This window comes from Agelaius tricolor, unplaced genomic scaffold (genome assembly GCF_023055355.1).
Source record: "Agelaius tricolor isolate 1412-34295 unplaced genomic scaffold, bAgeTri1.0.p SCAF_5, whole genome shotgun sequence".
In the NCBI taxonomy this organism is placed as follows: domain Eukaryota; kingdom Metazoa; phylum Chordata; class Aves; order Passeriformes; family Icteridae; genus Agelaius; species Agelaius tricolor.
Window position 1 is genome coordinate 44,293,955 of NW_027269265.1, and position 18,933 is coordinate 44,312,887.

The following is an 18,933-nucleotide window of genomic DNA, read 5'->3' on the forward strand; positions in this document are numbered from 1 at the left end:
AAAGGCACCTGCAAGATACAGTAAATAAATAAATGCCTAACATGGTAGTTTTGGTTGCCTTTGTGCCTAATGAAAAACACACATGATTTTTCCCATCCAGTTACCTTCTTGTAACTGTCCACCTTACATTCCTATCCACTATTCCTATCCTAGCCAGACGTATGTAGATATGAGTGCTGTTGATGGGTGTAGCTGATGATTTATTCTTTTGTTTTCTTTCTCCCCCTGCTGATATTAATAGATCTAAATGCCTCTGCTTTTTCCTCTCCTCACCTGGCTTTTTTTTTTCCTTGGCTTTATGTTTCCTTCTGAAAGAATAACACCTTAAAATTACATCATTAGGCATACAATACTAGAAGGGAAAATTCTGACCAGAAGTGGGGGTTTCTTTTCGTCGATGATGCATGATCTTTAGTGTAAGGGAAAGATTTAGTCTGTAGTGTCCATGCTTCTGGATTTGGTCCCATTTATGTATTTGTAAGCTTTGAGCCACACATCCTGGAAATTGCAGCAGGAAGGATTGCATGGCTGGGTGGGTTTGCCCACATGTGAAAAATGTAGGAATCCCAGCTCTTAGCAGTTCGAAGGAGAGACTCTATACTGACACCACTGTGGTCAAACAGACCATGACCTCCTTTTGGGGCAGAGCAGTATTCCAGCTGTTATCATGCTAAAATCAAACAAAGCATCTGCTATCCAAGCTCTTGAAAGTGGCAAGTTCATTACAAATTCAAAAACTAGGAATTTTCAAGCTGACTGCCATTCTGCCCTGAGACTGGTACCTTTGCATTTTAATAACTTTCATGAATTTGCATTTTTAAAAGAATGTAGTCACTTTTACTGAGATGTATTGAGTGTACTTATTTCCCTCAAATCCCGCTGTTTGCTGGAGCAGAGTGGGCTGGCTGGTCCTTCCCGTGGGGTCTATTTTGGCTCCGTGCTGGGGCTCCCACACACAAGGGGCCAGGACTGGAAGCTCTTGCTGACGCTCACTGGGGCTCTGCCCTTGCGCCAGGATATCCTTGTGAGGATATCGCTCACCTAATGCCTTGCGCCAGTCAGAACCCAGGCTCCAAAGAGAAAACTCGAATGAAAGACCCTCCAGCCAGGGCTCCCGAGCAAAAGGAACCAGGAGGGAGAGCTGGTGCTGTCCTGCGCCTTCCCTTGGAAGCTCCTTCACACCCCCGTCTGCACTTGCTCTAAGATCTGACCCCACTCTTGCCAGAGCCCACGAAAGCCATCGCCTTGGGCTCACAGAGGAGCTCGAAATCTCAACTTTCCTTGGCAGTCCCTTCACCGCCAAACAGGTGCCCCTCTCGCAATCCTCCTCCAAGGAGCACGTTTCTTCCCGCCTCGTTCATGGCCCCGGATCCCCTCCTCGCAGCCCCCGAAGCTTCTCTCCCGCGGACGCTTGCGAGGCCACAAGGGCCGTGTTTCCCGGTTCCTGTCGCAACCCCAGGACCGCCGCCCCCACGGCCACACTTCCCCGCGGCTCTGCCTTCCTGCATCCCGTCTCCCCGCCGTCCGCCAGCCCAGCCCAGGCCACCGCATCCCTCCCCCGGCAGCTCCCGCCCTCTGTGCTCCGCCTCCGCGGGGCGTGCAGGGGAGCGGCCGCCGTCCCACCGCTGCTTCCCTCCCGAGCGGCCGCCGCGGCACTCGGCCCGCTCGCCGCCCGTCGCCGCCGGTCTCTGCAGGTGAGCGGCACGGGGCCCGGCTCCGGGGGCGGGCGGCGGCGGCCGTGTGCCCGCCGTGCCCGGCTGATTCACCGCGGGCTGCCGCTCCCCTCCCCCTGCAGCCGGGACGCTCCCGCAGCGCGCCGCCGTCCGCCCTCCTCGGGGCTGAGGAAGGGCAGCATCGGGCACAGGCGGACGGGCTCGCCTGGTCCGGTTTTAGCATAATTATTGTTTCCATTAGGTCGAGCACGAAGTTCCGTGGTGCATGTGCGAGTGCGCCGGGTGCTGCTTCCTCAGCGGGGCTCGTTCTTGGTGGAGAAAAGGGTGGGAAGGCAGGGAAGGGTGGTGGGCGCGGTGCTGGCGGGCGCCGGAGAGTCCTGGAAAGGCGCGGTGCCCTTGGCACGGTGCTCGCGGTTTGCCCCGGTGTGAGGGATCGTGCCTGGGTGCTGCAGATAGGGGCGGGGATGGCGGCAGGGGAGCGGTGTGACACAGGTACGCCGGGAGACCCGCCGAATCTGTGCCGCCGCCGAAACAAAGGTGACACGGGTGACTCGCACCTTCGTGGGTCTGACTCGTAGCCGGGAGGAGTTCCACGTCTGTGGAAGTGTGCATGCGGCGTGGCATCGGTGGTGGGTTTTCGAGTGCGGAAATGAATTTATTGTGTGTGTCTGTGAGAGAGAGAGACTAGTCTATATGCCCGTGTGATTCCAGCGTGTAAAACCTATAGAAACCGCAGTCACTACAAACTGCTGGAACTGCAAACACAGGAAATGTAGTATCTTGTTCAAGGCGTGACAGGTTTACTGCATGAGAATGCTAATTAGACCTCTTGTAAAAAGGTAGACCAAGATTCTCGCAGCATCGCATTTTCTCGCCTCATATTCCCACAGCTTTGGTCTTTGCTCTATGTTCTCTGGTCTAAAATAAAAAATTGAACTTTAAGTATTACTTGGGCTGCGAGCCAGTTATAATAGATGTGTACTAGTGTTGATGAAACTGTAACAGGAAGAACCTTTTTGGAAAGAGAAAAGAGCAAAGTAGGACCAAGACAAACGTCTCATTCTTCCTCTTAACCTGGCAGTTTGTCAGCACTTAGAGGACAATCTGCAGTCTAAAGGAAATTACAGTACAGAAAACTGCTCATTTCCTTTTCACGTGTGTGTAGGGGAGTAGCACTGAAAATGGAGATCTGATTCCTTCGTTCTTCTGTCGTTATGTTTTCCCGAGTGTCTGGCGTGTTCAGTTTCCAGATCTGCTAACTCCTTTATGCTTTTTCTAACTCCTTTATGCTTTTTCTGACCATCAGCACTGGATGCTGCATAAAACAAGTGGTGTGGGCATCCGTGGTAACTAGCAGGTTCTTTTCCTCCTGTAAGCATATCGATATAAACTAATGACTGCCAGTTTACAATAGCACAGCTGGTGTTGTGTGGATCTTTGTTAGCGCAGGAAATGCAACTTCTCATGGTTACACAGGTATCGGGCTCTGTCCTAGCCGTGACTTAGTTTGAAAGTTAAGCTGACCTGAGTGCTTTTTAAAATTTTGGGGTGTTTCAGCCCTGATTGAAGAGCCTCTTCCAGGAGGAAATCACTATTCCTTGTTCAAGAAAAGCGTAACCTTGAACTACTGAGGCTTCTCAGCGCTGAGAACCGGACTAGAACTCGCTCGGCTGCAGGAGCTGAGCCCCCCCTATTCGCTCAGAGGTGCGCTTGGCTTCTTTCCCCGTTCGCCCTCCTTTTCTCTGGGAACTTTTGTCTGGCAGCGCCTTCCCGGCGCGCGTGGAAAGGCCTGGAGCGGCCGGGGACGCGCGGGGCGGGGCCGCGGCGGCGCGACCTTTCACCCACTTCTGGGAGCGGTCACGTGGGCGCGCCCGGGAGCGCGCCGGGGGCGGGAGCGCGCCCGCAGCCCGGGACGGCCCCGCTCGGAGCGGGGGAGCGGCGGGAGGCTGGAGCCGGGACAGAGAGGGGGGGTCCCGTGCCCCCTGGGCAGCGGTGGGCACCGTGGGATGCTGGAGCCGGAGCGGGCGCCGTGGTGAATCCCAGGTCTTCTCTCAGAAGTCTGGGATGAACGGCGACTTGAGCAAATGTTTGTGCTAAAAAGACAAACAAATAACGCCCCCACCCCCCGAAAAAAATCCACAAATAAAACCCCAGCCAGTCAACAAAGCCCCTAAACGATGTATTTTTTTATGTATATTTTGGTATTTATTTTTTTTTAACATTCCAAACCCATTGTCTTTGCTCTGCAGCATGCTGGTATCGTAGTCATGAACTCCACATTTGGAAAAACACAATCCAAAGACTGAACCCTCTTCCTTCGAGTCTGGGTTAACTTTAATGTGAATGTCAATTTAAATATTTTTGCAAATCTTTGGAACCGGTTCTTCAGTCTTAGAGCCTCATGCTAGCTGAAAGACCTTATTGAGGTCTTTCAGCCTTGTTCAGTAAATGGTCATTGAACTACTGTGAGAGCAGTTAACTCAGTTTGCTTTCTCATCACCACACATTGTTGTCCATCTTCCAGCATCTCTTAAGTCCTAAAATGTGACATCTTTTATGTCTCGTAAAAGTCCTGTCACTCCAGAAACATTTGTTGTCATAGGGAAGATAATAATTCTTCTTTACTGCAGGAGCAGAGAAGCTCATTAAGTTCAAAGAGAGAGAGAAGGGTTCAGCTTGTATATTCTAAATGTCTGGGTATGTATTTTATAGTAGTTGAAAAAAAATACCCAGTCTAGAGCCTAGTTTTTATGAGGTGGGGGAGGTTTCTGCATGGTACGATAACTGCACAGGGTTTTAGCAGAGTATGCTTCTCTGTTAGATTATTCCGGATTTCTAGAAGGTCAGAGGATGTGGCTTGCTGGGATGTGGACAATATAACATGTATTGCAATAGAGGCTAGAATGATCTAAGAGGCCTAGGAACAATATAGTATGTCCTGTATAAGGGAAAAAAAAAAAAACCTAGAAATAATCCAACAGTTGTAAAAGTTTCTGGTTTGATTTTGGAGAATATTGGTGGTTTGTGTTTGTTGGGGTTTTTGGGGGGGTTTGTTTGTTTATTCGTTGAAGTGAACATTTTGGAACCATCTTCTACAGGAGCATGCTATTTGGAAGGGAAGAGAGATCATATGATCCAGAAACTGTAGGGATTAATATTCCTTAGGGTTAGCCTAGTAATTAATTAACAGATTGTTTGCAAATCTCCTCCACTTTGCCTGTTTCCAGATCAGGTGAGAAGACAACTTCTAACTGTGGCTTTTCTCCTTGAAGTGCTGGTGAAAACAGCCTGCACTCTGAGAAATCTTGATGGCATCTGTGTTGAGTAGTCTAATGGAAGTTTAAAGCCTGCAGACAAACACTTGGTTAGATGTCTTAAACTGGATACTGAGCCTAACATTGGAGTCTGGCCCCTGAAATCAACTTGCTTGTCACAGGAGCTGGCAGTCACTACTGGAGCCCTCAGAAATAACTGAGTGGGGAGCACATGAATTTTCTGTCACTCCACAGTTCCTCACCATCTTGGACGTGTTCAGTGTAAACAGTGTCATTCAGTGTAATGGAAAATAGTGTTTCAGAACCACGGTCTCTGACTGTTTTCTCCATTGGCATCAGTTTTTCTGAAATGGTTCCAATCTGATCCAGCCCCTCAGAGCAGTTGAAAGTTGTGTGTGAATCAAAGCTCACAGCGTTTCTCTTGACTTATTTTCTGTCTGAGAGCCACAGCTGAGCGATTGCCATTGCTGCAGTGTGGGGTCTGTTAGGAGCAAGGAGCACTGCAATGAGTCTGCCTCGTGCTGTGTCCTAACTTACTCAGGATCCCAGGGCCAGGGAGCTTCTGGGATAGAAGGTTTGTGTGTAGCAAACAGATCTCAAGCCAGCTTTTAAGGAAGACAGCTGTTTGGGTATGTTTATGTTGCATTCATTGGCCATTGTCATTATCTCTTTCCGTCCATATAGACCTGTTGCTCCAGTTCACCACCAAGGACAGGAATAAGAAAATGGGCACAAGATGCCAAAAGAGATATCTGCAGAGGGTAATGAATATATTCACCCACAGGTGATCTTGGAAAACTGCTGAGGTCAGGACATAAACTGTCTGTGGGGCCACAAGTTACTGAAGCCTTCTTAGCTGTTCAGATTTCAAACTCTCCCCTGTGGGTGACGTTTGCTGTGGGTCCCAGTGCTGCTGTAGCTGAGCAGATACATGTGTTCAGTTCTCTACCTTGGCTTGAACCACAGCATTTGTTCATCTCTTAGTTGTGAGAAGTCCTTAAAGACATTTGCAATTCCAAGAGACCACACCTGTCAGGTGTAGGTGAGGGTGGGAAGGATTGGAGCCAATGATTAGCAACAATCAAATAAGAGAACTTGTCCCAACTTAAGTGTCATGAGAACATCTGTCAGGCTAATTTTGTTTTCATCAGTGCTATGTTAATTCAGCATTTAAAGGAGAGTGACTCTTTGGTTTCTGTTTTATTTGTATGCCATAGTCATTAGGTTCACCTGAGAAGCCTTGAGTAAACTTAATCCTTGTGGCTAATTTTTGCACAGATATGATTTGGCTTCACTCCCCTCATATTTCTCTTTAAGATTTTGTGTCTGTAAAATATGATTAGTCATTGTAAGATAGCTGAGTTATTGGTAAGACTTGAAAGCAGTGAGTATCTGTGTCATCCCATATACTGAAGCATGTGATTAGACATTATTGAAGGTTGTAGGCAAAGAAGCAGTTTAGAAATAGAAATTCTCAAGTGAATAACTCTGTCTGGTTAATCTTTATAGTAAGTTCAGAAGTGAGCACCTTGTGGAATGTCACATGAGCTAAGTATAAACTCAATAAACTGCTCTTTTTGAGGCCTTGGTATCTTGATACCTTTTTGCATAAGTGCAATATACAGGAAGGTGCCATTACCTGAGAGAATATCAAAGAAAGAGATATGAGAGACCAGACAGTCTTTTTGTTCATGTCTTTCAATGTTTCATCTGCATATTTTATACTGTTTACTGAAGATTCTGTAGAACAAGACCTGAATTTCCTTTGAAAGGCATAGAACTCCAGACAAATTTGCTGTTTGTTTAGATTTCTCTTAAGCTGAATGCTTTTTCTACAGCTTTAATTTTGTTCAACTATGCATCAAAGGGGCACCATATGCACACACGTGAAAGCATTTTTGGCATCCTTTTGGCATTCCCTGGATAGCTGCATTACCTTATCGATCCTCTTGCAGCAGGGCAGAATTTTGGCATTTATGTGACTGACTGCCTCCCCATCACTGTATGACCCAAGAGTGGATGGGACCTTGAGTTACTGGATGCTGCTGTGCAGAGTATACTGCAGTGCCTGAAATTATTGTATTTATAGCAAACCCCATGAAAAACCTCCATATACTTTACTGAAGTCACATCTGTTTTATTATTGATAATACAGTCATTTTTAATTTGGTAGGAGCAGTCAATGTTTCATCTAGATAGGTGTATATACATGTCAAGCCTAATTTTTTATTAGGAGCTTGTACAATTTCCCACCATATCACTGCAAAATATGGGGCACTCAAAATCAGCTCAGGAAATCTACCTGCTGCCTTAAAACTGGCAGACTTTCACTGGGCACGGTAGTGGTATTTAAAATGCCAATATGCATTTGAAAACCTTGTATAATAAAACTTTGATGCTTTTCAGCAAAGGCAAAGTTACTGCAGTAACGCTGAAAAACTGAGATGAATCATTTTCTAAAGGGTTCATTTTTCAAAGTCCAGCTTCTTTTATCCTCCAATCTACTGGCATACTTTTGTCAGTTGCAGAAAACTTGCTCTTTTTGAATATTTGGCTGCTACTACCCATTTGAATTTCAAGGTATGCTGTTCATTTAAAGCAGTTGAAGCACAGGATTTCTTGTTCAGGCCTTAGTGCTCTATAAGTTTATTTTTTACTGCAGATGTCTTATGAAAACTCCTACATTAAATTTATTAAAGCGTCTCTGCAGGCTTGATAGTTCAAGCCCTTAATCTTCTTACTGGCTCTTCACTGAACTCTCTCCAGTAGTTTCATTTCTCTCATTGGGGAAGCCAGAATTGCACAGAGCTTTTGAGATGGGGCCTCACCAGCACTGAGGAGAAGGGCAGAGTCACTTCCCTCAGCCTGGTGGCAGCAGTGCTCCTGATGCCCCATGGTTCTGTCAGCATCCTCTGCAGCCTCTGCAAGGGCTCCTTCCTGCCCTTGTGCCACTTGCTGAGCTTTGCTTTCCAGTCTCTGGTGAGTGGGGCTAGCCCTCCCCACCTGCAGCACTTTGCACTTCTCCTTATTGAACCTCACCAAGTTTCAGCCTGCCTGGTGCTTCAGCCTGTCAAAGTCCATCTGAATGGCAGTGAAAACCTTTAATTTATCAGCCACTGCTCCCAGTTCCATTCCTCGTACTTGTGAATCCATCAGCAGTTTCACTTTGGCTGGTTTTTTCCCTCTGGTGGGTGGGGGTTTCTGTTGGTTTTATTGTTTTGGTTTTTTGCATCCACTTCTGGGATGACTGTATGGGTCAATTGAACTGTAGCAGGTGGCAAAGTGTGGAAATAAATGAACAGGCTAGGAAGTTATTTGAGGATGTTGGCACTGGCTTTGTTGTGCTTCGCTATGTATAATTTCATTGCAAACACGCTGTCTGGGCAAAGCCAGCTGCCATAGTTTCGTCTGAATACTTTGTGTAGGTGGTACTGAAGGCTTGGACTGACAGGACCATCAATAACAGAAATCCAAGTGAAATCTAAGTAATAATGAATGAGGAGACTGGATAAACATCTCAGTGTTTGGAATTCTCTTTCTTTTGATTTAGCGCCTGGTATGAAATCAACAGATTTGAGCGTACAAAGTTCTTTACTGATCTGTGAAAAACAAAATAAATTCATAGTTTTGGCTTTCTGGGAGATAGAAAATGCAAATTTCCATAGTAATGGCTTACACAACTGAGAGAAAATACTTGGTCACTGTCTCAGCACAAACACAACATTGCTGTTCAAGTGTTTAAATACTGGCTTTAATTTCATTATGTCTGTCCTCAGACTCTTAAAATTCAGTGGCCTACCCTAAAGTGTCAAAATATGTTATTACTAAACATACAAAATAAATCTTGTGTGTCCATTTTCTTTTAAAAGCTGTAGCAAGCTCACCTTCTGAAGGGAGATGTGATGGACAGCAAAATACTGCATAAATTTCTTCAATATTTTCAATATTTAAAGAGGTTTCAGACTTAAAGTCTTTTACGAGAACTTTTGGGAGCTCCAGAATTATTTTCTAGTTTTCTGTGGCTGCTTTTAACATTCAAACAGTAACTCTTACTGATTTGCATGTTAATAGAAATAGATTCCCTCCCCCTCACTTTTCTTTTAAATAAACTGGTTTGGGGTCATACCAAGACTTTAGGGTACTTGCTTGGTTTTCCAAAACCATTCTTCATTCAAGTTGTCTAGCTTTAAATATAGTTTTAAGTATGTTTACTAATTAAAATTGGGTTTCATGTACTTTCATCTGATGTTTTTCTCCACTTCTTACCTTGAAAGCTTCCTTAAACAATGTCATTTTAAATAGTTTAGTATCACACTTTTCTCCTCACCAGCCTCTATTTGAAACTGGAGTGCCAAGCTTATTGTAGTAAGTTAGTTTATTGTAAGAAACAAATGAGGAATTCTTCAGGGTCAAGTTCCTGTTGTGGTTCGTTGGATTTTTTGTTTTGTTTTGCATTGTTGGTTTTTTTTACTTCTAAGCTTGCCTAGTAGGAACTTGGCAGGGGTCAGACGACAAAGCCTTTGTCATAAAATGCTTCTCATTGCTTGATTGGTGGTGCCTTGTATCTGCCTGAAGTTATGAGGGTTTCTGGGTAATTTTGAATTCAGAAATGCCATGATACAGGTAATTCTGATTTCAGAACTGCCATCATACCTGCAAGTAGTGCTGCAAGTCTGCCCACCATCTATGAACACTCTGTGCCTTGGGTGCCAAGGATGTCTGGCTGAGAATTCTGACAGTATCAAACCTGTGTGTGGTGGTACCTAGGCATGTTCTCAGAGAAACTGCATGCAGCAGCCATTGCTTTTTGTAGAAAAATGTCAATTTTTGATTATCCAAGTAGAATAATTGGAGAGAATTGTTTTGTGAGCTTGGTTACTGACACTCATATGCCCTGCATATAAAGCTAATCTATAAATAGGTGTCAGAGACCTGTGAGGAGAAACTCAAACTAAATTATCAATGTACCTTGAAAGGGAGAGTCACAGAATTAAGTCTTTCATCAAAGCTGTTTGGGATCAAGTGAATGAGGCCTCTTCAGTTTTCCTCTGCATTTGTTAATTTCCTTTGCAGGAAAAGGAGTATTGATGTGAGAACTGTGTTTAAGTAATATGTGTCTTTTTGTTAGATGTTTAGAATTCTGACAAGGAGAAAGGACAGGGGTTTTTCTATTCAAGAGGAAATGGGGGAAAAGTGAATTGCATGAGCCAAGCAACGTATAGGAAACAAGTGACATCCTCTTAAAGCCTAGGATTTGCATTTGTTGTGAGATATATTCTTTTATATCTCTTTATTCTTGTTGTGAGATATATTATTGATTCAGACTAATGTTTTTGAGCACTTATAATTAGAAAGTAGATTTTATATCTCTTGTTGTGAGATATATTCTTTTATCTCTTTATTCTTGTTGTGAGATATATTCTTTATATATCTTTATTGTGGGACTTTATTCTTTTTAGCACTATCACTTTATCCATGTAAAGTGTATAAAATCCACAGAAAGAAAAAAAAGATTTATGCTCAGTAGCATTTCCAGTAGTAACTGCTTCAAGAATTAATACATTGTTTTGTGCTGTAATGCAATTAGCTTTTGTATCACGGCTTGCTGCTATTTTAAAATGACCATGGCAGTTCTTTCACTGTGCTTCAGAGAGACATTGCCAACCACTGGTAACTTCTTGCATGCCTGACTTAAATGGAAGCATCCTGCATGTAGGACCTCTCTTAGCCTCAGATTTTCCAGAGCTGAAGCCCTTATCTCCTTCTGTGATTGTAGGAACATATAAGTCCCAACACTGACTGGTCAGTGTCTGCAACCTGAAGTCATAAGGTCTGTGAGTTAAACATTAGTCTTTGTGGAGTAAATGTCCTGAAACTGCAAAAATAAGTGTGAGGGTGCTTTTTGCATAGTAGATGTAGCAGCATAGTTTTGCAGACCATCAGCACGCAAGCATTCTAGTGTGTAATGTGTTTTCTGTTTTCTTGACTTAAAAGCGACATCCAGCCTAGCAGCTCTTGTTTATAACAACGAGGAAAAAATTGTGCTTAGTTTAGTTTGGCTCAAGGAGAGGTTTGAAAAAGGAAGAGGAGAAACATCTGCAACTGTTACAGCATGTTTGAATTTAAATAAAACCAGATAAGAGCAAGGAACAGGCAGCTTTCTTCTTCAAATAAAAGAAAGAAAAAAAAAAACTCACAAAGAATCAATAAACCAAATTTTAAGGGGCAAGTGTGTGATTTTTTTAATGAAAACAACCATTTCAGATGAGTTGTAGAAATTATTGTGCTGAGGTTTTTTCCACTTTGAGTAAGGCTCTGCCAAGCTGCTAGGAAAGCCAGAAGCTGTTGTTCATGGCTCTCACGAGGTTAATCAGTATATGCTGTGCAGAAGTGGGCTGCAGAGCCGGGTGCCCATTCGCGGCCAGGCGCCGCCGTTGCGGCCGTGGATGCGGGCGGTGCTGGCTGGGCGCTGGATGCGGGCGGCGGATGCGGGCGCTGGGTGCGGGCGGTGCTGGCCGGGCGCTGGGTGCGGGCGGCGGATGCGGGCGGTGCCTCGGCAGCGCTGGCGAGTCAGGCTGGAAGGGCCGAGGCTCCGCCCGTGCCCTTTCCCCCAGTTGGCGGAGCACGTGGCAGCGCTGGAATGCCGAGGGGAAGCGCTCCCCGCTCGGATTAAACCGGCCGGCAAGGAGCAAAACAAGTGCTCAAAGAGGCGGCTTCGGGAAGCCTTTGGTGTTCCGCCATCATAATTCAGGGCAGTGTTAAAGGCTTATGGTTTTGAAAGGGAAGGAAAGGAATATGAAAAGAAACAAGCTGCTTTATTGTTTCGCATCTTAACGTCAAGCAGTACAGTTCTAGAACTGGACTGTATTTGTTTTCAGGGCTCGTTCACTTTATTCAGGATTAGTTCTTGGTGGATTTTTTTTTTTTTTTCATTTGGGAATAAGGAATATTTTCCTTAATGAAGCTTATTTATTTTTATGAGAATGTTTAATTTTAATTCATTAAAATGTCAGGTTGACTGTTAATGCTTGACGCTATTTAGAATCTTTTTCTGCCTTGGGCAGTAAAAAGAGCATGTGCTTGAAAACGAAAGGGTTCCTGAAATTCTTTCCATTCAGAAACAAAGAGGAGGTTAATTAAAAATTTAGGCTGAGAAGTCACAGTGGAGTTGAAGGGTAAGGGAAACTAGCTGATCTTGTACTTAAGACACTGGCATTCCAAAATACAAAATTCCATGTGTGAACCGAGCAGAACATGTTGGCCCTTCTTGAGACAAGTCCAGGTGCTTGATTCCCTGTATGCGAAAACGGTTGAGCTCTTTGTATGTGTTTGCTGGGGTTTTATCATCCCACTCCTAATAGTGCTACTAAACATATGATATATTCTTAACTTTGAAAGCTTTTGCAAACCCTGTTGAGTTCAGGCTATACCCTGTATTACTGCTGCCTCTCCCTGCTTTATTGCTCTCTTGTCAGCTGGTAATGACCAATTTAAATGAATGAATGGACAGCTGACTTTGACTTCCTCATACTTGCCTGCAGCAGAGCCCATCAGAGCTGTTAGTGACAGAGTCATTAGGTACTACAAATTGTTACTGTTACTCGGGCACACAGGGCTTGTGTTAAAGCTTTTGAAACTGGTGTTCAAAGAACTTTGTCTTCTTCTAATTTGTTCTTCTTTGTTATTCTAATCAGACACTACACACGCATAAATCAATTGCATACTATCTCTAGGATACTGTGAGCTTTAGGTGCCTTGACTCACCCAGCTTCTAAAACCTGAGCAGCGGCTGATGGATTTGTGAGATTTGTGGATTACCATTAGGCACTGTAGCAGTAGCTGTATTGCAGAGGTGGATCACTGTAGGCTGGTCCAGGAAAAGGCACATTAAATATTGCAAAGAATCCATGCCTGTTGGTCAGCAGCCTTAATAGATGATGTGCAACAGCACTTACCTCTTTCTTCTCTGCCGAGTATTCCTTCTCTTTCTATATTGTGTATTTTTTCCTAAGCCTACTGTTATTGCTGCATTCCAAGTGCCTGGTTTTCTGCTCATACACATTGGCACTCGTTCTTTGTGTTTCAGGTGACTTTGGTTAAGTAGAATATTTACAGACTAGAGGAGCTGCACTCTGGTCATAATGAACTGCCCATTTAAATTGCACTGGGTAGTCCTCACGTGCTGTTCAACAGGCATGAGAGTCTACCAGAATTTAATTACTAGCTTTAGGTTGGCAAACAAAACATGAATTCTAGCTTTTAGGGTTTAAAAAGGCTGAAGTAGATGTACTTTCTTTGATTTTGCTTCCATAGAAATGCCAGTGCAACCTTAAAACACTTAGTATTGATAATGTGTTTTGTACTAATCTCAATCTAAAACTTGCCCTTGAATCCCAACCTACAGATAGGGCAATAAATTCCACTACTATTTAGTCATACTTCTAGGAGGATATTGGTTTTGGGGCTATGCATGAAAATTTTGGTAAGCTCATAAATTAAGTTGAACAAGAGACTGACTTTGGAAGCATGATGATCTCCTCAAGAATACATAGTTCTGACAATTTCAATGGTATACATAGAGTCTGTCTGCAAAAATCTACTTTCTAATTGTAAGTGCTCAAAAACATTAGTTTGAATCAATAATTAGTAGGAGTAACTTCCAGGGTGTTTATGTATAAATGCTAGTTACAGGAACTAAGAAAAGCTATGGAAGTACCCACAAGTTTAACAAGGACAAGTGCCAGATTCTGCATTTGTGTTGGGGCAACCCTGGTTGTGTGTTTAGATTAGGAAGTGAGAGGCTGTAGAGCAGTGCCATGGAAAGGGCCCTGGGGGTCCTGGTCCGTGGGAAGCTGGATCTGAGCCAGCAGGGTCCTGGCAGCCAGGAGGGCCAGCCCTGGCCTGGGGGCATCAGGCCCAGCATCCCCAGCCAGAAAGGGAGGGGATTGTCCCCTCTGCTCTGCACTGGGGCAGCCTCACCTCGAGTGCTGGGGGCAGTTCTGGGTGCCACAATGTGACAAAATATATAAAGCTCTTAGAAAGAGTCCAGAGGAGAGCTGTGAGGATGGTGAAGGGTCTAGAGAGGAGAGAGGGTACAAGGAGCAGGTGAGATCACCTGCTCTGCTGAGCCTGGAGAAGAGGGGACTGAGGGAAATCCTCGCTGCAGTTACAACTTCCTTGTGGGGAAAAGAGGAGAGGCAGGTACAGGTCTCTTCTCTCTGGTGACCAACCAGTGACAGAACCCAAGGGAATGGCCTGAAGCTCTGTTGGGGAACTTTAGGTTAGATATTTGGAAAAGGTTTTTCACCCAGAGGGTGGTTGAGCACTGGAAGAGGATCCCAAAGGAAGTGGTCGCAGCCCCAGACCTGACAGAATTCAAGAGGTGTTTGCAGAACACTCTCAGGCACATGGTGGGATTCTTGGGGCTACACTGGGTTTACATTTCTGTTTTAACTTCCAGTGGTTTTGGTTTGAGTCTTTTGTGGCTGCTCAGTATAATTGTCTTCTGTCTATATTGGTATGCTTGTTGAGATTTGTTTGGGCAGTTAAGCTGAGCTGCAATTCTGTGAAATTTCATCATAGTTTCAGATTTCTTTGGGGAGGTAATTTTTCTGACAGTTGTGATTTGGTTTCCTCAACTCTGCATAGTTTTGATTTTTGCAGTTATTTGCCAGTCACAGCACAGAGCCACAGGGACTATAGTCTCTTACTGCTTTGAGTAATCATCTTGAAATTAGTATATGAAAAAGATTTTGGGAGAAGATATGGCCAGAAGCAGCTTTGTTTTTCTAGCTGAGGTGAAAACTTTAGGTACCTTTTGTTTCAAATAAAACATTTTCTGAATCTTCTTTGAAATGTAACGTGCTCTGTACCTGTGATATGCTTTTTCTAAATGTTTTGGCTTTCACTTTCTGTTCCGCTCTGATTTTTTTTGTATTGCGTGTATAGGTGTTACACAGCTATTGTGATGCTGCCAAAATGCCTGAGTTACAGGAATGTTTTGTTTCCATTTGCAGCTGTTTTGGTTAAAAGAGGTGCCTTAAATTAACCTTCACTCAGACACTCAGACTGAAGTGCAAGCAGAGCCTGTAAGGAAAAGGCAAGTAGTGTATATAAATTTTTCATACTTGGAAATCTTTGCCAAAATCATGGCAAAGATTTGCCATATCTTGCTAGAGATGGACTAGGTCCTACTTCCTTTGAACAAGAAGGAAATGCTCTTTCTAAACTTTGTTTTTTGGCAGATCTCTCTCTGAAAATGGCGGAAGCTCATCAGGCAGTAGCTTTTCAGTTTACAGTAACTCCAGATGGGATTGACCTGCGTATGAGCCATGAGGCACTCAAACAGATTTACCTGTCTGGTGTCTATTCATGGAAGAAGAAGTTCATCAGATTCAAGGTATGCTAAACTAGTCCAGTCCACCAAATTTCTGGGTTATTTAATATGTTATGAATTTATTGAAGTTTTTTTATGGAAAACTGATTTTTTTTCCCTTTATGGTAAATAAGGTTTCTTATTGTGAAAGACTTAGGGGGTTTTATTTAAGACAGGGGGTGCTGAGGAAGGTGGCACAGGGTGATACTGTAAAGACTGAAAGGGTACATATTTTTTATTTATTCTGTGGAAGCAAGATGAAGCAGATGTAGAATTTAACTAACTTCATTCTCTTCCTAATCAACCACATAATAATGTAATCTTTTAGCAGAAGTCCAAAGTTCTACAAGTTGTGATCTTTAGTGTCATATGTCTTAGAGGTACAAGGTACACTCTTTATTATAGCTAAGTAGTATTGTTTCTGATGAGGTATTTGATAAAGATTGTTTTGTTCATGGGATTAAATTGCAAATATCTGTTTCATTAGTAGCAATCTACATAAACTACAGGTTATCTTCAACATCTCTTTCAAAAACATAAACATATTAACAGCAATCTCATTAAAATTTTCTTATAAAGCCATGAGAAGAACTGTTTAAATTGCATTAAAAAGTTAATTCTGGTTCTCAAAATTAACTTTGTTAATTCTTGTTCAGTAGGATATTTTTGATATGTATTCATGTAGAAGGGTCTAACTCAGTGTAAGCTGAAATTATTGAAGTGTCATTTGTTTTAGAGTTGTTAGGTAGTTTCACTATTTTTAGTAAGACTTGCAGCAGGATCAGTGGTGTCTGCAAGAGGATGTAAAAGTTCCTTTCATTGTTGATGTCATTGTTACAATTTTCTGTAGTAATCAAACTTAGGTAAATCCATTCCCTACTGCTGAGATAATCTCATGTAAGAAAATGTTGGATAATCTTAACTACTTGTTTATAACTAAATGACTTAAATGTGTTGATTTTTGTTTCTTTCCATGGTAATATGAAGTCAGTCACTTTGGTATGAAAAAATTATGTGAAGGCTTTTCTTTCCAGAACGGAATTATCACCGGTGTTTACCCTGCTAGCCCATCTAGCTGGCTCATTGTAGTTGTGGGTGTGATGTCAACCATGTATGCTAAAATTGATCCTTCCTTAGGGATAATAGCCAAGATCAACAGAACACTTGATACAACGTAAGTAGACTGAAATGTTAATGTTTCTCTAAAGGGAAATTAGTTTTATTTGCAGCTGCTCTTAAAGCTATTCCTGTTAAAATGTATCAGTTTTGGAACAGTACATTTGTGACACCACAAGCCAAATAAGCAGCTGTATGAGGATATGAAATAGGGAGGTTGTACCAGTATTGCTGCATAGTTCTGGGTATTTGGGAGGCACATTTGGGAACTTTTGTGGCCTTTGATGTTGCTTCCTGAAAAGGTCTTTGGAAAGGGATGTATGAAAGCAGGGTAAGCAGGCATAAAGCTTGTGTAAGGCCTGTCTGTACTACTATTAGACTTCTGTTTGCAATACCAGCTTCTCTTTGGAGCTTAAATGGACACTAACTGGCATGTGCTGGCTTTTGTTTTAAATAGTGGCTATATGTCAAACCAAACACAGAACATTGTGAGTGGAGTACTTTTTGGCACAGGGCTTTGGGTTGCCCTTATCGTCACAATGCGCTACTCCCTGAAAATGCTGCTCTCCTACCATGGTTGGATGTTCTCTGAGCATGGCAAGCTTAGTGCTGGCACCAAGTTTTGGATGGTAAGGATATGTTGGTTTCATTTCATCTTAACTTCTAACTGATCAGCATTCAAAGCCTTAAGGGAAAATTTTGTAGTTTTATTTCTTTCTTGTGTTTTTTGTGGCATGGGACAGGAGGCTGTTAGGAGCTATTTCTGCTGTCATCCTTCTAATGCTGTAATGAAACTCTTCATCATGGCTTTCTAGAAGGAAGAGTGAACACTTCAAGAGTAACTTCTAAATTGTCCAATGCCTTGGGCCTGTGTGACTCAATACCTGCTTTTTCTCTATGTGCAAGTGCAGTTAAAGATCTTTGGCTGCAGCACCAAAGAATCTTGTCCTCACAGAAAGGGCTCCCCTAATTCTTTGTTGTAATGTTAGGATTTCTAGTCATCCATTATAAAATTATTCTTCTGCTTGAAGAAAATATTGCTGAGTGTCCTTTCAACTGATTTATTGGCATGTCTCCAAAATGAGTTGGGGAAGAAGCATAAGGTGTAGGTAGCGTGTTATGCAGTTTTCAGATGAGGATAAGGTGAGAGTGGCAAGTCCCCTGTGGATTGATTGTTGTGGTGCTTTGGAAAAGGATTCTTAAAGGATATGGTAGGTATAAAGTGAGGAAATGTAGATGTCGGTGCTGCAAGAGATGAAGTGAGGTTTTGCTACTTGGACTCCATTCTTTCATCTCACTTTTGCCTGTATTGTGGTAGGAATAGATCAGTTTCTGTACTGTGATAAAATCAGTCTCTGCAGCCTCAAAAATTAACTGATGTGTGTTAAACTAAGCACAGCTCATTATTTACTATGGGAGCTACTCAAGGATAGGTATCCAGAATGGTGTACACTAAAATAGAGTTTAATGTTTGTCTGGTACAAGTGAAATTTCTAATTGATGGTTTCTTCTGGAAGCAGTAGCAGCCTCATGACCCAAATTGGTACAGTCCAGAGGCTCTGAATGGTAAGGCTTTCTGTCAATTGCTTGGAGCTGTAGCTGCCTTGGTTTTCAGCATGTCCTACCAAAGAGATTCTTCAAAGCTCTTAATATTGCCTTATCAACCTTAAAACAGTATAAACTGTAATGCTACTTACCGTGCTTTGTTGCATATTGTATTTATCAATTTTTGCCTACCATATATGTTGCATATGTATTTTGTTGTGTATTGTATGTGTTTAAAAGTACACTGAAGGTGTATGCCCAACAGTGTCTCATCTATACCTGCTGTGAAGGGCTATGTAACTAGACCCAGCAAAACTAGTGAAACAGCTCCAACTGCCCTAACTTTCTAGATTTTTATAATACTGTTTTCTCTTCACATGATCATGCAGATCAAAAACCTGAGCTCTAATTTCAGTCACAGTACAAAGTGATTTTTCAGACTGGTTGGAAGTCTGGTGGCACTTTTAATCAGCATATTTCACCTTGTAAAATCAAATTTCATGTATCATTGTTAGGGACAAATCCAAATATTAGTTGCCATTTTAAAAAATAAATTAAAAAGTGGTAATTGTATGCGAAGAGATGCAACATATGTTAGAATGACATTATTTGCTGTGTCTGCATATGAAGTCAGTGATGTAATGAAATGTGTGTGTCTGTCAGAGCACTTTATTGGTCTCAAGCTATTAGAATTTCTCTATAACAAGTTTTCTTTAGAGATAAGTACTGTGAAATGTGTTTGCCGGGTTTTGTCAATTGAGCAGGTGCTCTCTTAAAATAATTTTATCCTTTTCTGGCGTAAGAGTTTTGGAATAAAATTGTCTCCAAGTATGAAATTAGATTTCCAGATGAAAAGCTGAGCTTTCACTTTCCCACCTGTTTCCAAAATTATCTTGTCCTGAAGCATGCCATGTGCATCTGATGGCTGTGATACAGATCCATTTGCAGG

The 18,933-nt window shown here is 42.8% G+C and overlaps 1 protein-coding gene across 1 annotated transcript in view; it reads left to right on the plus strand.

The window, feature by feature from the left end:
- Positions 1-1,578: 1,578 nt before the first annotated feature.
- Positions 1,579-18,933, plus strand: part of CPT1A (carnitine palmitoyltransferase 1A) — a 40,373-nt gene continuing 23,018 nt past the window's right edge. The window contains exons 1-5 of the mRNA XM_071427625.1: positions 1,579-1,694; positions 14,965-15,047; positions 15,193-15,347; positions 16,358-16,497; positions 16,897-17,068. Of these exons, the coding sequence (XP_071283726.1) occupies positions 15,207-15,347; positions 16,358-16,497; positions 16,897-17,068 (453 nt within the window). The 5' untranslated portion in view covers positions 1,579-1,694; positions 14,965-15,047; positions 15,193-15,206. The remainder of the gene's footprint in view (positions 1,695-14,964; positions 15,048-15,192; positions 15,348-16,357; positions 16,498-16,896; positions 17,069-18,933) is intronic.